Genomic DNA, 21,679 nt, shown 5'->3' with positions numbered 1-21,679 from the left:
TTCTGCTATTTTTGCTGCTTATTGAACCACAAATGTTCATATAAATTTCCGTGGCCAGATTGATGTACTACTATTGCTCAGTTAAGTTAGTGAATTTTCTCTCCATCAAATTCAATGGAATTAAAAAGACTAATAGGTCTCCCTACAATGTGATTTTTAAAAATATATAGAAGTCTCCAAAAAGTTCATTAACACGTTTATATCAGTAAAGCATTTGACATACACTTAATAATTCAACAAATGATACAATAATTTGTACAATAATACTATGAATTAATAATGCTAATGCTAATAGATTATTTAAATAATCACACCCTTTAAAAACCTCAGGTGAAATCTACTAAATTTCTATTTACAATATCCAATTGTGAAAACCATCCTTGTTAAAAGGGTGTTCTTAAATAAGAGGTCAGATTTCTAAACCATGGTCATAACATCCTTCACTGTACCTTTGCAACCAAGAGTGTTATCATTTCTTTGACAGTTTCTTCAATCAACTCGTCAATTTTAGAATGGTATTGCCGCTGAAAGAGAAACAGAGTGCATGGGCAAAATGCGATATTAAACAAAATGAGGCAGACAGCGCCTGAACAAGTCTTCATTAGATTCAGGGACAGTTTCTTCCCAACTGTTATCAGGCAACTGAACCATCCTACCACAACCAGAGAGGAGTGCTGAACTACTATCTACCTCTTTGGTGACCCTCGGACTATCCTTGATTGGACTTTGCTGGCTTTACCTTGCACTAAACGTTATTCCCTCAACTTACACAGTACCCGTACACTGTAAATGGCTCGATTGTAATCATGTATTGTTTTTCCACTGACTGGATCGCACGCAACAAAAGCTTTTCACTGTACCTTGGTACACGTGACAATAAGCTAAACTGTATGTACTGTATGTAAAAAGACGTACACAATTTGAAGAAGGGCAGCATGGTGGCGCAGCAGTAGAGTTGCCGCCTTACTGCGTCAGGGACCTGGGTTTGATTCTGACTACGGGTGCCGTCTGTACAACGTTTGTATGTTCTCCCTGGGGCCGCGTGGGCATTCTTCGGATGTTCCGGTTTCCTCCCACACTCCTAGGTTTGTAAGTTAATTGGCTTCGGTAAAATTGTAAATTGCCCCTAAGGGGTAGGAGGGTGCTAGTATATGGGGTGATCGGTGGGCTGAATGACCTGTTTCCGCACTGTATCTCTAAAGTCTAAAGTCCCGACCTGAAATGTTATATATCCATGTACTCCAGAGATGTTGCACGACCCGTTGAGTTATTCCAGCACGTTGTGTCGTTTGTTGTAAACCAGCTTGTACAGGTGGTCCTTGTGTTTAAAAATTGTGCTCCTTTATCTAGTTCTGTCCAAAACCATTTGTTTACTATTCCAATATTTTGGTGGTGGTATCATATACAATAAAACATTTGTGTGCGTATTGTTGATGAATGATGCTCTTTCAGTCCTTAGAACGTAGAACATAGAATATCCAGCACAGCTAGCCTTTGCCCCACAATGTCTGACATCCCTTTGTCTCCTTTTCACCTCTACCCTATGTCACATTTTATGGGCGGCACGGTAGCGTAGCGTAGAGTTGCTGCCTTACAGAGCTTACAACGCCAGAGACGCGGGATCGATTCTGGCTACGGGTGCTTGTCTGTATGGAGTTTGTACGTTCTCCCCGTGACCTGCGTGGGTTTCCTCCCACACTCCAAATACGTACAGGTTTGTAGGTTAATTGGCTTGGTACAAATGTAAAAATCGTCCCCAGTGTGTGTAGGATAGTGTTAATGTGCGGGGATCGCTGGTCGGTGCAGACTCGGTGGGCCGAAGGGCCTGTTTCTGCGCTGTATCTCTAAACTAAACCTACTCCACCTGTCTGCTGATCACAACCCCATTTACCTCCCTTTTCCAGCTTTCTCCCGCTTACTCCACCAGTCTGCAGATGGGTCCTAGGACAGGCATGATTTATGGGACAAGACTGGCATAGAACCATGCCCTGCGTGTCTAAATGTGTATGGCCATTGCTACACAGAAGTAGAACGGCATAGCGAGTTTGTATAGAGAAACAGGACTCAGATGTGTAGCGTTGTTTAACATGAGCACAACCTGAACGTAGCTAATGAGTTCAGGTGAGAGATACAACTGACAGGATCATTAAAGCACAGGCACACATGCCGTGGAGAATATGATCTGGAAACAATTGAGATGTTGCTAATCTTCTGAAGAGATCAATTGTAAGTTAAACTAAGTACAACATACAACAATAAAATTGGGATATTTCAGTGGTGGGGAAATTTGTTAGCAAGCATAAACTATCCACAAAGACAATGCATAAACTGTGCACAGAATTGATTCTAACCACAGTATATGGAGAATCTTTTTTTAAATAGAAAATACTGGTTTTAAGGAAGAGACTTAATTAAATGACAAGATGCCTACATATATACATATTATCAATAATTATTCTGAATTTAATTGCATGTGTCCTGACCCAACTTACAATGTAACTCTACATTATGCACCAGACTGTGAGTCTAACTAGGATTAGATACTCCAGTTGTACCATTAGGAATAACAAAACTAAGATTAATAAAAAAACCTCTCAGAAAAACTAACAGGCAGAACAACTAAACAAATGTGTAAGTTAAGAAATTACGGGGGATAACTATAAATCGTGGAGCAGCTGGTAAAGCACCTAACAGTGCCAGAGACCCCAGTTTGATCCTGACCTTGGGGGCCTTCTGCGTGGAGTTTGCATGTTCTCCCTGTGATTGCAGAGGTTTCCTCCGGATGCTCTGGTTTCCTCCCACATCCCAAAGACGTGCGGGTTTGTGTGTTAATTGTCCACTAAAATTGTCCCCTAGTGTGTAGTGAGCGGGTGAGAAAGTGGGATAACATAGAACTAGTGTGAGTGGGTGATCGATGGTCGGAGTGGATTCAGTGGGCTGAAGGGTTTGCTGGTTAATACAGGAAGGATGTGAAGGCTTTGGAAAGGGTACAGTGGAAGTCCAACGGAATGATGCCTGGATTAGCGGATGTACCACAGGGAGAGGCTGGACAGACGTGGATTGTTTTCTCTGGAGTGTCAGAGGCTGAGGGGAGACCTGATAGAAGTATATAAAATGACCAGAGGCATAGATAGGGTAGTCAGAACCTTTTTCCCAGGGTGCAAATGTCAAAGACCAGAGGGCATAGCTTTAAAGTGAGGGGGGTACGGTTTAAAGGGGATGTATGGAGCAAGCTTTTATTGTTAACCCAGAAGGTGGTGCGTGATGGAACAATGGAACGAAGGTGATGAAGGTGAGAGATATGATAGTGGTATTTAAAAGGCTTTTAGATTGGCACTTGGATTTGCAGGGAATGGAGGGATACAGATCACGTGCGGGCAACGGAATCAAGGGATATGGGGAGAAAGCAGGAACAGAGTACTGATTGTGGATGATCAGCCATGATCATATTGAATGGCGGTGCTGGCTCAAAGGACCAAATGGCCTGCTCCTGCACCAATTTTCTATGTTTCTATGAGATTAGTTCAACTTGGCTACATGTTCGACTTAGATATTCTGGGTTCTGTTCCTGTGCTCAACTGTTCCGTGTACCTATGCCAAAGGCTTTTGACAGAGTTGCTGGTGAGAGACTGGTTCTTTCAGCAATAGGAGAGGCAATCTAAGATCACCGTATTTTTAATTCGCAAAAGAACCAGAGAAAATAAAGCTATGCTTTCAACGAGAAGGCCGACAAGATCTGCAAAGCACTAACGGAAAGATTGTTAGATGCAAATTCCATAAGGAACATTCCATAGGTACTTACTGAAGAGAATAAATTTGTTGGGGAACAAAGAAAAGGTAGGGATGTGTGGTTAAACTCGTCAACTTCAAAGACGTTGCCTATCCAAAACCTCCTTCACCTGCATCCACCTATCACTCTGCCAGGCTCTGAGGTTATAATTTTATGGTTGTTCAAATTTGAAAAAAAAAAGAAATGTTTCATCTTTTAATTGATCTTTGAACTGGGGCCTCCAGGGACATGCTTTATGAAATTCAGGGCGGTACAGTGGCTCAGGCGGTGAAGCTGCTGCCTCCCAGCACCAGAGACCCAGGTGCTGTCAGTGAGGAGTTTGCAGGTTCTCCCTGTGACCGCGTGGGTGTTTCGGTTTCCTCCCACATCCCAAATGATGTGTGGGTTTGCAGATCGATTGGCCATTGTCCATTGTCCCTAGTGTGTGGAGAGTGGGTGCGAAAGTGGGATAACATAGAACTAGTGCGAACGGGTGATTGATGGTCAATGTGGACTCAGTGGGCCGAAGGGCCTGTTTCCATGCTGTATCTTTCAACCAACCAATCCAATTTTGAAAGGCGCTCAAATTCTGCTTCGGGGATTTCTCATCCCGACTGACTGTGTGCTTGTCATGTGCCGTGGAAATGGGAAGAGAACTTCATTTTCAGATAAATAAAATGTCAGGTGCCACTGAACAGAACATTATTCGGAGGCGCTTCAGAAACGGTTTCTTCCCAACAGTGATCAGGCCCTTGAACCCTACACACACCAACTAAACTACAAACTGTATTGTTTGCACTAGGGGCTTTGGGTTTTGTTTCCCACTAATATGGTATTTTTAAAATGTTTGAACTTCTTTTTCTTTATAATGCTGCCTATGAGTACTGTGCTTACAGGGCTGTTATGCTGCTGCATGTAAGAATTTAATTGTTCAGTTTTATGTACATTTGCCAATTTACCGCACTTGACTCCTCTTGACTTGACTACCGACTTTGCCAACAATGGTCAAAAGTTGAGTTAATTCCGATTTCAGGCTTCCTAGCTTTCAGATTGTAGCCTTACAGTTTTTGGCTCTTTGTGTGCCTATCCTTGTACTCTCTGGATTTCTGTCAAATTTCTGTCAAATTTTTGCAATCCAGTAAATTCAGAAATATTAAATAATTTTGGAAGTTTTCCCATTGCTGCATTACCCCATTCAACTGAAGTTATAACAAAATAGAGGCGGCACGGTGGTACAGTGGTTGTGCTGCCGCCTCACAGCGCCAGCGACCCGGGATTGATCCTGACCACGGGTGCTGTCTGTACGGAGTTTGCACGTTCTCTCCGTGACCTGCGTCGGTTTTCCCCGGGTGCTCCGGTTTCCTCCCACATTCCAAAGATGTTCCGGTTTGTTGGTTAATTGACGTCCGTAAATTGTAAATTGCCCCGAGTGTGTAGAATAGTGCAAGTGTACGGGGTGATCGATGGTCGGCGTGGACCCGGTGGGCCGAAGGGCCTGTTTCCACGCTGTATCTCTAAAAATCTAAATCTCTGCAGATATTTATTTGTAAGCAGAGACATCTATCTTTGAACACTGCAGCACAGATTAAGTAGGGAAGGATTAATGTAGATTGGTCTCGTAGTTGTCAATGCTTTGTTCAACGTATTATGCACGAAATGGATCATCTTTGTACCCAGTATAAATATTTTGATCCGAACATTATAATTATGTAATGAATTGCAGCAGCTAAATCTGATTTCTATTGTAAGCCGCTCATATAGAACTACTAATTTTCATGAAAAAGTGTTAACTTACTTCCTGGCCCACTTCCATGCTGCAAAGCTTTGTGGACTGTGCCTTGGCATCGACCATCACGTTGAACATGGTGCATATTGACTGTGGAACACGGAAATCTGTTGACCTGCTTGTCTTCTGCAGCTTGGCCTCAAATGCAATTCTCGTCCTACCAGAGGGGGGGGGGGGGAAAGGATTGTTTTAAAATCACAAACACACAAATGGTGTTCGGGGCACACTGCCAGAGACAAGCAATAAGATTGTACTTTTTAATTAAAACATATGTATTCTTCGTATTAAACCCTCATTGCTTCAGAGAATTATTGCAAAATACTTTGAAACATGGCCCCTTCTATTCTCCTGTGCGTTACTTCACTGTCTGCAGTAGGCAACTGACTGCGACGTGTAGTTTCTAGAGGAGGAGGAAGTTTGTGAAACTCTGGCGTCACATTTCGAGCCACTTGTCTAACTCTGTCACCAGTTAGCATTCCCATGTAATATCCAATTAAGACTATGTTTGTAAGTGATCGTAATACAGAATTGTGGACAGCGGATGATTGACGTGCTGTGACAAGCTCGTCGCTGTAATACAACAGGGTTCCATTATATCTAAATTGGCAATCATTAACTATAATTAAATCTTATAGATAATCACTAAATAGGGATTATGTTCTCACACAAATACTTGTTGGGCTAGTCTTTAATCCTTCCATAGAAAGCCTAACCTTTTAACGCATGATTCAATCATATCGCTAGACATGAGCTTCAGCCTTTGCTCCAGGTGCTTTGCAAATTCCTCTTCTGGCCAGTGCAGATCTCTAATAAAGGTCTGCAGGGCATCCAGTTTCCAGAACAGATCTTCTGAGGTACCTGAGCCATTGCTGCAAAGAAAACAAGGATGTTAAAACCACTCTCCGCCAGCCGCCAGCGATCAAAGACGCTGCAATCAATGCCTGGGGTGTACAGCAGTCAATAAACAAGGGGGGAATATTGGGTGTAAGGTCTCCATAGTCATAGCTCTTGATTTTTTTTTATCATACACCTTAAAGGCTTGTTGTCTCATGTATGTAACGGTTAACAATCAAAAAAAGACTGCAAAGGAAAAAGTTTTCAAAGTTACCAGAGAACAAGTACGTTTTTTTAATAAAAAGTGTATGGTAAAAAGTAACCTGGAATTACAACCATTAGTGGTCGTTTTACGTTGAGATTTCATGCAAGGATCAAAACATGTCTCTCAAAAACACGTCGTAGCTCGAGTCGGGATCAGGTGGTTTTGTGGTAAGTAGTGGTCGGCGAGGCTTGGCTGTTCTCTTCACCCCTTGCCAACAGCTGCCTTATTTTGGGCGACCAGGACTAAATAATTTTGAGATAATCAAATAACGCTCCTCCACAGAAAATTCCAAGCAGCACAGGAATAAGTCGGCGGGATTGTGACCAATGCCATTTGACGAACTAATCCTGTGTGATTCAGAATTTTAGCAGCTTGGCTTCACTGTGAGATTCGAAACACATTTTCTTGCCTCATGAAATTCATCCTCGCAAACCACTAATGCCAACACTGCACTTTTTTTTTTAGATGTTGTACACACCATGCATTACCATTACTGCTGGCATCATCTGCAGAAACAACATATGGCAGCGTGCGTTTCCAATGCGATGGATGCCAGCTGCACTAAAGTAATGATTGCTTCAGAGCGTGGAGAAAGCTACCATGGGATGAGACCGTACCCCAGCATGCCAAGGTAACCCTCACCTTGTGGGAACTCTGTGGTGACACGAACATATTCCTAAGAGAGGGTCTATTTTGGGTTTTTTTTTTGGGGGGGAGGGGGGTGAACCCTTATCAGTTGTCTACAGAGATCACAGTTAAAGTAATTCATCTCTTGCACAAAGGGGGGAGGGTTGCAAATATTGCATGAGAGGAGGTTGGAAGTAATCCAGTTCCATTGGAAAGATATAGAATCAAGCATCTTATAAGTCCACTTATTTTTTACGTAAATTATCCATGTCACAACAAAGTGCTTTCTGTGAGCACACTGAAGATTTATGCCATTACTTCTGGAGAACCAAGAACACAACCACTCAACCAGGGATTATGAGCTGTGCATCTTTAGCCTGATTTCTCTGTGTATTATTGCATGCCATCCTCAATATAACAGTCCCTGGTGAGCCAAGTATTGTACACGTTATAACGAGTTGTGCATTATAAAGGATATCTCGTAACATGCTACAAAGTGTATCACAATTAAATAGTAGGTCAACATCCAACAGTCCACTGGCTAGGTTAAGAGGATGGGGCATGCCCATGATAAGATTTTATTGTGGTTGTTGACTTAGCTTTCCGATAATGATTGATCCATATCTTTCCAAACTAGCACACAGCATGCAACAAAGGAAAGTGGAAATCATTTATGCATTCCATTTTCATATGTTTCCTAATCTAGTCTTCCATATAGTCAACCTGGCATGAAAATACTTTTTTTTCTTCTTGAATTTGGAATGTTTCCCACTTTGCAAGGCTGTATGTCGTGCTTTCAGTAATTTGAATGCATTTAAAACTGTTAAGTATGCATATAGTTAACAACTTTGCACGTTACTTTGTTAAAATATTTCCTTTTAAATAATTCAAATTATGGGTTTTGCAAAAATTCAAGTGATCAGATACTTTTTGAAAGCAAAACCAAAAAACATTTTTTTTCTTTGTAATTGGATGGTTAGCTCCTATGATACAGTAGTGTTACTGGCCACCATATACTGGTTTGCTTAAATCATTGGGTAACAAAGTCAGACACAAAATGCTGGAGTAACTCAGTGGGTCAGGCAGCATCTCTGGAGCAAAGGAATAGGTGACGTTTTGGGTCGAGACCCATCCACAGAATGAGAGCCAGGGGAGAGGGAAACTAGAGGTATGAAAAGGTACGGAACAAATCACAGCCAGCACTGATAACACAAGAAAGGTGGGGCCCACAATGGTCCATTGCTGGCTGCGGAAGAGGTGATAATGAAGGGATACACACAGTGTAACTAGAAGGTTGACTAAAGTGGGGGAGGGACGCAGAGAGAGGGAATGTAAGGGCTACTTGAAATTAGAGAACTCAATATTCATGCCGCTGGGTTGTAAACTGCCCGAGCGAAATCTGAGGTGCTGTTCCTCCAATTTGCATGTGGCCTCACTCTGACAGTGGAGGAGGCCCAGGACAGAAAGGTCACTGTGGGAATGGGACACATTGGGTCAACAAAGTCATCTCTGTATCTCAAATGAGCGGATTGTTCTGTCTTACATGGAAATCCAAATATAAAACATTTGTAAGCATCATCGATGACTTGTTATATACTGAGCAAGAAGTTGTACATATTATAACAAACTATGCATATGAAAGTGACGTTCAATTTTGGCTAGATAGGTATCTCTGATTTATTTAGTTGTGGACCATAAGGCTCTAAAACGTTATTGTGTCCAAAAATTCAGGAAAAATGTGCTGGGTTCACAATACAATTAAAATACATTCATAAATGAGGAGAAGACATGCTTTTTATAATAGAGGGCCAATCAACCTGCAAACCTGCCTGTCTTTGGGATATACCTGAGTACTCAGAGGGTACCCACGCAGTCACAGGGAGAACGTGAAAACTCCACACAGGCAGCACCCGAGGTCAGGATCGAACCCGGGTCTCTGGCGCTGTGAGAGTCTGATTATTTTTATTGTTTGAGACAACAAACATATTTTTAGTTACTTTCTTTATTAAATCTAAAATGGATGTCTTCAATGAAAGGTAATTGGATATCTGCTTTGCTATTTTCTTACCGAAGAGTGGAGAATGACTTTATCATCCTATGTACCGAAATGGAAAAATGAAATTCGAGATTGAAATCATACAGCTATGAAGTGCAAATTCATGCCAGGTTGCTGTAGGTGACAAATCAGACCTAACGTGTACTCAATACACACTCTGCATCATATATAGTAGCGATCCAGGACGAAGCAGAAAAACTAGGCATTGGTGGGAGGTTAACTGGCAGATTTGGTACTTTAGGGAGATTCACATTTGGTAGATTCACATTGGGCAGATTGCTCGTTAAACTCCTGTGGAAGAAACAGACAGAAAGAAAACACCATAACAGTGACAATGTAGATGTAGATGTGGAAGCAAGTGACACCTCTAAATAAATCCACACAACTATCAAAAAATTCACAGCAAATAAAAAAAATGTTTACAAAAAATAAATTCTATTGATCAAGAACATGTCCATGACCTAAGAGCTTGCTGTGGATTTTCTGAGTGTTGTAACTGCAAGAGTTAAGCAAAGTTAGAAATAATAATAAGATCAGGGGCATCTGGAAGCAAATAAATTGATTATTGACAAACAAAAATAAAATGCTTGTGGCATGAAATATGTTATTACATTTATATTATCAGTAAATGAAAATCATCCTTTTGTTTATTAACAAAACATTGCAGCAATATTTTTTGAGTCAGTTAGCTGCCATTACTCTTGGTATAATATTTAAAAATTGAACATCAGAGTTAAATGTTGCCATCAATATATTGGTCTTTTCCAAAACGCAGACCACTTGGCTAAAAAAAAGTTGCATATGCAAGCAGTAATTTAGACAAATTCTCAAACATTCCTCTATAAACAGGTCTGAACTGACTTTTAGACCTTTGAGATACAGCATGGAAGCAGGCCCTTCGGCCTACCGAGTCCACACTGACCAGAGATCACCCCCATACACTGGTTCTGTCCAAGACACTGGGGACACTTTACAAAAGCCAATTAATCTACAAACCAGTACGTCTTTGGAGTGTGGGAGGAAATCGGCGCACCTGGAGAAAACCCACGTGGTCACAGGGAGAAGGTACAAAGCCCGTACAGACAGCAGCCGGGGTCAGGATCGAACCTGTGCCTCCTGTGGCCGTGTAGGTTTTCTTTGTGTGCTCTGGTTTACTCCCACACTCCAAAGACATACAGGTTTGTAGGTTAATTGGCTTCGGAAACAGTGTAAATTGTCCCTGGTGCGTAGAGATGGGGGTGATGACTGGTCGGCATGGACTCAGTGGACCGCTGGGCCTGTTTCCGTGCTGTATCTCTAAAGTAAAGTCTAAAGTTTTCTTTACATTAAAAAGACAAAAATAAGTATCCACTTGCTTGAGGTAGACACTACATGCTGGAGTAACGCAGCAGGCCAGGCAGCATCTCTGGAGAAAAAGAAACAGGCGATATTTCGGGTTGGAACCCTTCAGCAGACTGAAGAAGTCTTTCAGTCTGAAGAAGGGTTGCGAGTCGAATCGTCACCTGTTCCTTTTCTCCACCTGGTCCACTGAGTTGCTCCACCACTTTGTAGAAACCAGCATCTGCAGTTCCTTCCTACACATTTTAATCGACTTGCTTAAGCTGAACAGCAGTGGAAAATTGCGTGGCGTCGGGTTTTTTAAATGGGGACGTTTGCCTGTGAAGTACACCTGCCACAGTCAGTCTGGCTGCAGCCACTGACATTTATTTGCATTAAATTTGCATCCTTATGCCCTCTTCAGGCACAGCAAGGGACAGACGGCAGAGAGAACAGAAGTTGTTTGTATGCAGCAGCACTCGGAAGCAAATGGGAAAAAAAAGATCAGTACCCATCTTTCCTCTGCACCACTGCCATTTTTGAGATACTATTTGGCACCAAGGTAGAAAAGAGCAGAGCCCCAATGGTCCTTTAAACGGGCAAAAAGCGTTTGGCTTTCACATAGGCTTGACAGTATTGCTCTAAAAATTGACACTGGGTCTGAAAACTGCTAACATACAGCAGGGTGTCGGGCGACGTAAGGCAGAGAACTATATTTCAAGCTTTGCTGGGGTCTCCAATGCTCAGCCATGAAATGAGAAAATATAAATAAAATTACAAATATATTTGTACGCAGAGATATCACAAATATTTGTGCCACTTGTTATTTGTTTGATTGGAAGACGCAGCGCGGAAACAGGCCCTTCAACCCACCGAGTCCAGGCCAACCATCGATCACCCCTTAACACCAGTTACATGTTATCCTACTTTCTCATCCACTCCCTACACACTAGGAGTAATTTGCAGAGGCCATTTAAACCACAAACCCGCACGTCTCTGCGATGTGGGAGGAAACCAGAGAACCCGGAGGAAAGCCACACCCACACAAAGAGAACATGCATACTCCACACAGACAGCACCCGAGACATTGGAGAGGGGGCAGAGGTGCATTATCACAATGATACCTGTATTAGAGGGTATTAGCCCCAAGGAAATGTTGGACAGATTGTTTTCTCTGGAACGTCAGAGGTTTAGGGGAGACCCAATAGAATTATGTAAAATTATGAGTGGCATAGATAGGGTAGACATAGAAACATAGAAAATAGGTGCAGGAGGAGGCCATTCGGCCCTTCGAGCCAGCACCGCCATTCATTGTGATCATGGCTGATCGTCCACAATCAATAACCTATGCCTGCCTTCTCCCCATATCCCTTGATTCCACTAGCCCCTAGAGCTCTATCTAACTCTCTCTTAAATCCATCCAGTGATTTGGCCTCCACTGCCCTCTGTGGCAGAGAATTCCACAAATTCACAACTCTCTGGGTGAAAACGTTCCTTCTCACCTCAGTTTTAAATGGCCTCCCCTTTATTCTAAGGGGACAGTCAGAACCTCTTCTCCAAGGTGGAAATGTCAAAGACTAGAGGGTTTAGCTTCAAGGCGAGAGGGACAACGTTTAAGGGATGGTTCAATGATACTTTATTGTCACGTGTACCGACGGATGACGGAATACTTCTATTGTGCGGGGCAAGGTTTCTTTACACAGAAGGTGGTGGGTTCTTGGAACGCACTGCCTGGGGTGGTGGTGGAGCAGATACAATAGTGGTGTTCAAGAGACTTGTAGATAGGCACATGGATATGCAGGGAATGGAGGGATATGGATCACGTGCAGGCAGATGAAATTGGTTTGTCTTAGCAACATGTTCGGTACAGACATTGTGGGCTGAAGGGCCTGTTCTCGTGCTGTGCTGAGACACAAGATGCTGGAGTAACTCAGCAGCATCTCTGGAGATAAAGAACAGGTGACGTTTCGGGTCGGAATCCTTCTTCAGACTGTGCTGTACTGTTCTCCATTCTATGAAACTTATGTTGAGTGAAACCTGCTAGTCAGATGGAGCCAATGACTTTCCCACCTGCTGCCAGTTACGGTCCATCCTCTCTCATTCTTAAAACTCAATGGGGGACTTTAGTTACAGACAGAAGGCAAATTGGTCGTAGTTTTGCTGGGCTTGGTTGCAAAGACTCTGCCTGTGAAGCTCATTTTACAGCAGCGTGTGAATAAGTGGACCACAGCAAGAAACTGGTCAAAGACCTGAATGGAACACACCTGCTATTCAACACATTGTACAGAGTTGCTGGAATGTTAAACCACATATAATGTGGTCCAGGAACTATTGCTTAGTTTTGCATTAAATAAATGTTTTCATTGTCTCGTTTCTCATTGCTGCATGCTAGATTCCACATGCAATGATTATTCTTGGATATCCGATCCAAATAGTTGCTGTTGGGGTGAGGGCATGGACAATGACTCCTGGCTGGGGAGGAATTGGAGTCGTGGGTGGCTCACCACTGGAACCTATATATCTGCACCCAAAGTGTAAACTATCTCTCATTTCTCATTTACATCTCAATACAATTCAGTGATAATGCATTGAAGTTAATTGTATTTACGAAGTGCAGATTAAAAACTTGGTCAGGCAAGCAGGGTGTGGGTTAATTAAAGGTGCACTCCAAAGGTGATTGTATCGTTACCTTTTGTGATAACTTCTGCATTCAGTTCTACTTTATTTCATTTGACTGTAAGCAGTCAGCTTTTTTAGTGTAATTTAGAGTCACAAGCATGGAAACAGGCCCTTTAGCCCGCAACGACCATTGATCACCCGTTCACACGTGTTCGATGTTATCCCACTTTCTCACCTACTCCCCACATACTTAGGGCAATTTTACAGAGGACCTATAAACCCCTGCGTCTTTGGGATGTGGGAGGAAACAGGAGGTCTCGGAGGAAACACAAACGGTCACAGGGACAATGTGCAAACTCCACACAGACAGCATCCAAATTGAGGATCAAATCCGGGTCCCTGACGCTGTGAGGTAGCAGCTCGACCAGCTGCACCACTGGTGAATTTCTTTTTCATTAAAATAATTCCACCCATAAATTTCTTTTTTCATTAAAATAATTCCATAATATATTTAACAGGATTATGAAAGGTGGATTTTAATTGTCAAACTTTCCAACTATGAAAATTTGGATTCCTAATACAATGTAGATAACAGAAATTTATGATATTAAATTATACTGTGCAATATGGGTTTTGATTGACTTTGTATTTGAATATATTTCTCAGTCTAAACATCATAGTTTTGCACTTTATGTTAACAAGGTTTCATAAAGAGAGAGGGACGTCAGTTTACTGCAAGTTTATTTTGTCCAAGAAAATGTTCCCGAGAGTATAGAAACAGGTAAAACATGACCATCTAGACTATTACGGCAAACACAGTACATTTCTAATTATACATCCTGTAGTTGTTCTTTAAGTTGAATGCTGGAAGTTAATTTTAGTTTAGTTTAGTTTGGAGATGCAGCAGAAACAGGCCCTTCGGCCCACAGAGCCCGCGCCGACCAGCAATCCCCCCCCCCCCATACACTAGCACTATCCTACACACAAGGGACAATTTACAATTTTACTGAAGCCAATTAACCTACAAACCTGTACGTCTTTCGAGTGTGGGAGGAGACGGAAGCACCCGGAGAAAACCCACGCAGGTCATGGGAAGAATGTACAAACTCGGTACAGTCAGCACCCGTAGCCAGGATCGAACCCGGGTCTCTGTCGCTGTAAGGCAGCAACTCTACCGCTGCACCACCTTATTTTGCATCTTAAAATTCGCTGTACAGATTCTGCGGTAAAATGTGGCAACTTGGTTCTAAATTTGGTCACCGTGTGTAAATCTACAGCCAGCAGCATTCAACTCAGAATATATGAAAAGAGGAAAAGAGGTGTACTTACTTCACAGGCTCCCACGATTCCCGATCAAAGCCCCTGTGAATCGACTGTGCAATGGATGACTCCATCAGATCGACATATCTAACCACAAGAGGAGCGAAGATATCTTGAAGGTGTTTGTGGAATTTCCCATTCAACAGGTTGTCTGAAATTGGGATTTAAGATTTATAAAGCTGTATTAATGGGAATGCAGAAATATTCGCAGCACAGTCAGACCAATCAGCCTCTGCCACTCAATTAGGTCTTTGGTAATCTGTTCTTGGAATCTATTTTCCTGTCTGTGCTCCATTGCTCTTTGTCCCCATGTTTGATTAAGATCTACCACCATGTTTCAGTGTCCAACTACCGTGGCCACTAAAGGTAGAGGACCTCACTACTCTACAAACCTTTGTGCAAGGCTTTCTAATTCTCTGCTATGCGTCGAGCTGCAGTGTTAAGATTATTCCAGATTTCACTGAAAATAAATAATGTCTCTACGTGTTTACTAAGTTACAGCCTTTGAAGTTCAGAGGTTGAGGGGTGACCTGATCGATGTACAGTAAACCTCTCGTTTTTTACCGGCCTCTTTATAACGGATTTCGATTATAGCGGACTGACCTACCGATCTTCGCGTCCAGGCCAGGCTGCCGACACCACCCCGCCTCCCCAACCATATCTGCCACCGTTACCACAACCCTTACCTGCACTCCAGCCGCCTGCAGGCCGCGACCATTGACTCCGCCGATCCTCACCTGTCCCCCGGCCATCTCAACTCACCTGGATTCCCGCTCAGTTCCAAACCAAAAGTCTGAAGAAGACTTTGGACTCAAAACGTCACCTATTCATGTTCTCCAGAGATGATGCCTGACCCGTTGAGTTACTCCAGCACTTTGTGTCCTTTTGTTTGTTGACCAGCAGCTGTAGTTGTCTGTTTCTACTATTTGTACAATGATAATCCCTTACTGGCTTATGGTGGACAATCCACAATTACAGACACTACCCACCGCCCCCACCCCCAAGGTACGCTATAACGAGGGTTTACTGTACATAGAGTTACGAGAGGCATAGGTAGGGTAGAAAGTCAGAACCTTCTTCCCAGGGTGGACATGTCAAAGACTAGAGGGCAGAGCATTAAGGTGAGAGAGGCAAAGTTTAAAGGAGGTGTGGGGGGCAAGTTTGTTATTTACAGAGAGTGGTGGGGGCCTGAAACACGTTGCCAAGGTTGGGGGGGGGATATGATAGTGGGATTTAAGAGGCTTTTAGATAAGCACATGGATGTGCATGGAATGGAGGGATATGGATCTGTGCAGGCAGAGGAGCATAGTTTAATTTGGCATTCTGTCCGACGTGGACATTGTGAGTTGGAGGACCTGTTCCTGTGCTCGACTGTTGTCTCTTCTATGTTCTTACTTGTTAAGCCACTTGATTAGATCACCACTCAACTCTCGGTACCCAAAAGTATGCAAATCAAGTTTATACAAGTTGTTAATATTTAACTCCATTAAACTTTGACGTATGTCTGCTGAATGTGTGATGGATTTCTTTCATGGCCAGTTGATAACATTAGGTAATAACTCTTGGAATCAGAAAGATTTACTGTTTTTCTTAAACAAAGAAGCATTTTCACAAGCCTTTAAAGAAGCATTTTTACCAGTGGGCGGGAGTGCCACAGTGCTGGCAGGAACACTGCTATTCCTGGTTCCATATCAGGATGTAAGAATACAATCACTTGCCTCTTTAGTGTTGCCTTATCTGAAGATAAACTAAAAATGGGGTATTCCACTTCAGCTCTTTCAGGCTCAAGTTCCCCAAGCCATCTTAACGATGCATTAGGCTCCCTAAAGGACCTACTCTGGGTGTCCATCTGGAAACATTCCAACCCACACCAAGTTGGATGTTGGTTGTTGGCCAGCCAAGGGAAGACCCGGGGCTCGCCTGAATCTGGCATCGCTCATAACAACTGGAATGTTAGGGCTGAAGATGTCCTGCTTGGGTTGCTCCTAAGCCTGGTCAAGCTGTCCATCCGCGAGTCACGGCGTCAGGCAGAAGAGGGCTCTGCCCGAGCGGGCTGCCTGCCCCTTTTCCAGCGTTATGTCCGTGCCCGGGTGGTTTTAGAGAGGGACTACGCACTGTCCACGGGCACCCTGGGGGATTTCCGGAACCGCTGGGCACCGTGGGTGGTGGAATGCATCCTTGATAAGGATGGTGATATAATTGTTTAAGAGTGTAACATTTAAGAATATTTGTTTAGATAATTGGGTGATTTTGTATTATGGTGGTGGGTTTGTTTGGTATTGTTTTGTACTGTATATATTATTCTTGCAATAATTGATTACATTTATTTTTGTCTAATTTAAAAAAAAACTGGACTGGACTTGGAAAATGGCGCCAAAACATGGCGCCACTTGCATGTGGGCTCAGTCGACTATTTCCATACAATTGCTAGTCGGGAATGGGAAGCTGATACTCGTCTGGACTGTTTGTAAGAAAATAATTTCACTGTGCGTTTACACTTTGCACATTGTGGGAATAAAACACAATTGAACATTTTGTCGTCTCCAAAGCGGCAGAATTGCCATGTCTAAACATAGCACAGAAATAGGCTAATTTGACCCAACTTGTCCATACCGACCAAGTTGCCCCATCTAAGCTCGTCTCATTTGCCCGCATTTGACCCATATCCCTCTGAACCTTTCCGATCCATGTACCTGTCCATGCGCCTTTTCAATGCTGTTATAGTACCTGCCTCTGGCAGCTCGTTCCATATACCCACCAACCTCCGAATGAAAGATTTGCCCCTTAGGGTTCTTATTAAATCTTGTTCCTCTCACCTTAAACCTATGTGCTCTGGTTCTTGATTCCCCTGCCCTGGGTAACAGACTCCCTGCATTCACCCTCTCCTCTTATTGTGTAACCTGATGGTTCTCCCTAATACTCTCAAACACAATGGCACACGGCACTTAGTGCAAGACTGGTCAACGTTATTAATGTGGACTCCATTATAACGAAAGTCAAGAACTAGCCAAGAAAATATAAATGGAACAGCATGCAAAGGTTCTTGATAAAACATTAATTAATACATACAATCACTCCTCAGGAAATCATTGAGCAGCTGAAACAATGGAAAGCTGTCCCAGGTGTCTGGTGCTTGTGTCTCCAATACACTGTCCATGTCGACGGCAAAGAGCGAGAGGAAGGTCTCGGCATGTTCAACCATCAAGTCGGACCACCAAGCAAAAGCCTTTGAAACATGGAGCCAGAGAGAGAGAGAAAGAAAAAAATAGAAACAATGCAAATAAAATGTCTCAGATACTTCACAAAGCATTGCAGTAATTTGGAATTTGGATCAGGCTTAACTCTAAAGGGTAGGTGCTCATATTATGGAACCAACGGAGTTATTGTAAAGAAACAAGCATCCTGAATACTGTCTGAGAGAGGGAAGTATTCTCCATCCAATTCATTCCGATTGAGAAGTTGTCAATTCAGTCAATCTTCCCAAAGTTTGTACAATGTAGGATCTTCGATGTATTTGTGCTTTGTGCAGGGTTTCCCCGTTGTTCTCTTAACAATAACTCACTGACGTCATGCTATTTTCCAGCTTACTACAAGACAATGCCTCGTTGGGTACATTGGCTAGTGTTAGGTTGCACTCCAAAGACTCATGCAGCCGGGACTTGTGCATGCTTTCCAACATTTTGGAGGGAGGTTTCCCATGATTTTCAGAGTGTTTTACATTCACATCTTGGGGTGACTGAGATGTGAATGTGTTGAAAATGCATGCACGTTTGTTCTGTTAACTGTTGCTGGCTAACAACATGCAACATAGGTGGTGCCAACAATGGGTGTTTTGTACAAATGACACTGAGGCATCTACAATATTGGGAGGCACACAATTTTACTGAGCCTCTCAAATTTTATTTGTGACAATATATGACTCACTTTATGTAGATTTTTAAAAAACATGTGTGATTTCCAGGTCTGATATTATTCCAACCAATTCAATACTTTCAATAACTGGCAAAATTTCAGATTAAATCTGCTTTTTAAAAAGATAATAGAATACTTGGAATGATTTTTTTTGGTACATTTTCCCAGATTCTGGCTCTGTTGAGGTTGTTCAGACAGGAACCTGGCTGTGAAGATGAGTCAGTGAGTGTATGCATCACCAGTTTTATGGTCTTTGGTAACATTGCTCTTTGGTCTAGGTACAGGGAGTTTAAAGTCACAGTCTGAATTGGGGCCACAAATAAGTCTCATCCTATTCTGTCAGTTTAGTACCTCACCTCTACTTAGTGCTGTTGGCCAGTGATCTAGCTGAGATTGGTACTTAGCGTTTTGGTGAAATCCAAGTGGAAATGTCAGCCAAGGTTGGATCTCCCAATCTGTGGCTTGGCAAGAGGATCGATGTCATTATAGTGCCTTCATCTATATGAAGTCAACTAAGTGGCCCAAAATTTCTTGGAGGAGGGTATCACAAATGTGTTTTGTTTGTTGGATTTCATTTCTTCACCCTTTGGATACAAAGTTTTCTGTGATACAAGTTGACATTGGTCAATATGGTATATGGGGCTAGACACAAAATGCTGGAGTAACTCAGCGGGTCTGGCAGCAAGTCCAGAGAAAAGGAATAGGTGACATTACGGGTTGAGACCCTTTATCCTCGACCCGAAACGTCACCTATTCCTTTTCTCCAGAGATGTTGTTTGACCCGCTGAGTTACTCCAGCATTTTGTGTCGATCTTCGGTGTAAACCAGCATCTGCAGTTCCTTCTTACACAGGGTATTGGGGGCCTTTGTTAATAAACAGGAACAAGTTTATATCTGAATTAGCATAGAGGTTTAATATTAGAGAAGCAATCAGAGAAAGCAAACAGAAAATAAAATAGGGTGAATTAGATTCAAATTAGCTGGAGCAAGAGAAGACAATTGAATGATTGGAATTTTCTTTGAACTTTTAACTGCAAATTCTAGTGTAGGGGTCTGAGGGAGATTCCAATAACCAGTAACCTTCATTTTAAAGACAGCAAGATATTACATTATTTATTGCAAAAAACAAAAATTAATAAGGGCACCTTGCATTTTAAATTAGTCTTGATTTTTTAAAATTCTTATGTACAATTTTGAATGTGTCTTTATTTTCTTAATTGGGTTCAGCTCCATAAATCAAACTTAACTTAGGCCCATCTTCCAGAAAACTCAATAAACCATGATCATTTATAAATAATTATAAATATTAACAAGTTGCTCCAAATAGATTCACATTCTGGATTTGCAACATTATGTTTGCTATACAGACACATTGTTCATTGATAATGTCATCGAGCCATAGAGTCTTACAGCATGGAAACAGGCCCTTTGGCCCAATTTGCCCACACCGACCAACATGCCCCATCTACACTTGTCCCACCTGCCTGCATTTGGCCCGAGTCACCTATTCTTAAACCTTTCCTATTCATGTCTAGAATTGTTCCTGTCTGCTTGCGATTAAAGATCTACTTTTGCCAATTGGTAACTGGAAGGAAATGTTTGTTGTATTTGTAAGTTTTTACATGCATTTTTAGGGTTGAATGTACACAGTAAGCATTGTGGCAATGTGATGCCATTTCAAATTCACTGTGATTTTAAAGGAATTAGGATAAATGTATCTTCTGTGAGATGTGCTGAATAGGAGATAGATGGACAGTCCTTGTGTGAACCTCAGGTGGCCATTGATTCCATAGATGGCGTTGGTTGTGTGGATGGAGAGGGTGGTTTTCACTGGAAAACCTGGAGGTTCTTCCTTGCTCGTGTGCTGTGAAGCTTTCAATTCATGGTGGGCGTGTTTCTTTTCAGTAGGATCCATGCCGAGAGATCAGACTGATTGTCAGATTGGCTTCCAGCAGCTTAGAGAGCCCAGGTCAGACCTAGACACCTGGTGAGGAATATACAGCTGGCTGCAAGGGCTCTGATTATGCGGCGTTAGGGCAGGTTTGAGGGGCAGGCCAAAGCATTCCAGCTCTCTCGGCCCCACATCCCCTCCTCCATGAAGCAAAGACGAGGGGGTGAGGTGAGGATTATTACCTCCGAATTTCCCAGGTTGGATTAGCATAGACTTGCACAGGTTAGATCGCCCAGTTTTTAAATCTGGAGGAGGTCTCTTTATACTTGGTTATAGGTGCTGGAATGTTCAAAGTTCAACTGGACAATGAAGCCAATGAAACTCTCCATGCCATCTCCAAACTGAAGTAGTGCCGAGACACCATTCTCATGTTATGCATGCAGGTAATAATTATCTCCAATAAGAGAGAGTCTAACTATCTCCTCTCAACACTCAAAGCCTGTTATTTTTTTCCTCCCTCGTCATCACCATTCTACAGGATATCATCGACCCAAAGCAGCAGCCACTTGAATGCTGTGTCCACAAGATGAGAGGTTGTAAAGCTACATATCTTCAGATTCAATGAAGCCTTTCCACCAATGAGTCGGGAGCGCAATGGGATATTCTGCCCTTGTTTGGAAGAAAGCAGCTCCAACCAAACCAAATGACAATGAGACCCTCTAGCAAAAGCAATCTACTTCACTGACCAATCTTTCTCCCCATCTGGTCAAACATATTTTCTCTAAGTACACATTCTTTTTTTTTTTTGGTAAGCATGCACAGCAAACAGTAACGGGCTATGTTGCTTTGGTGAGATGAAGGTTGACATAGGAACATTGAGTTCCTATGTCCAATGATTTAAAGGCAGTCCTAATCACATCATACACTACCAACCAAGCTGCTCAATTCCATAGAATTTCTACCAAGAGATCTTATCGTTCATTCACCAATCACAATGTTCAAATCTCTATTTTTAGTGAACTACATTGCAAAATATGGTGGAATGCAAGAGTCGTAATCCATATTCACACAAGAACAAGAAACATATTTCACTTTTTGTTTTAAGATGGCGCTCCCACTCATACCAAGGAGATTCGACATTTAAGAAATTATATTTTAACAATCAGTTGCATTTGAACTGATGCGATGTTTTACATCGCAAAAAAATTAATTCAAGTTCTGTCTATGGGGTAAAAATTCATCCTTGGTCTTCTGTGCTAAATGTGTAAACGGTTTTCTAAATT

The 21,679-nt window shown here is 42.4% G+C and overlaps 1 protein-coding gene across 9 annotated transcripts in view; it reads right to left on the bottom strand.

The window, feature by feature from the left end:
- cadpsa (Ca2+-dependent activator protein for secretion a) overlaps positions 1-21,679 on the bottom strand; it is a 316,059-nt gene that overhangs the window by 46,844 nt on the left and 247,536 nt on the right. For 4 of the 9 annotated variants that reach the window (XM_078414562.1, XM_078414564.1, XM_078414565.1 and 1 more), the window contains 6 exons: positions 17,663-17,819; positions 14,603-14,744; positions 9,494-9,628; positions 6,269-6,424; positions 5,565-5,712; positions 450-524 (listed from right to left, as the gene is read on the bottom strand). In XM_078414562.1, coding sequence (XP_078270688.1) covers positions 450-524; positions 5,565-5,712; positions 6,269-6,424; positions 9,494-9,628; positions 14,603-14,744; positions 17,663-17,819 — 813 coding nt within the window. The remainder of the gene's footprint in view (positions 1-449; positions 525-5,564; positions 5,713-6,268; positions 6,425-9,493; positions 9,629-14,602; positions 14,745-17,662; positions 17,820-21,679) is intronic. The other 5 variants (XM_078414567.1, XM_078414568.1, XM_078414569.1 and 2 more) reach the window with 2 other exon arrangements.

This window comes from Rhinoraja longicauda, chromosome 17 (genome assembly GCF_053455715.1).
Source record: "Rhinoraja longicauda isolate Sanriku21f chromosome 17, sRhiLon1.1, whole genome shotgun sequence".
Lineage (NCBI taxonomy): Eukaryota > Metazoa > Chordata > Chondrichthyes > Rajiformes > Arhynchobatidae > Rhinoraja > Rhinoraja longicauda.
The sequence above is the reverse complement of the archived record's forward strand: the minus strand, read 5'-3'. Positions and strand labels throughout refer to the sequence as shown.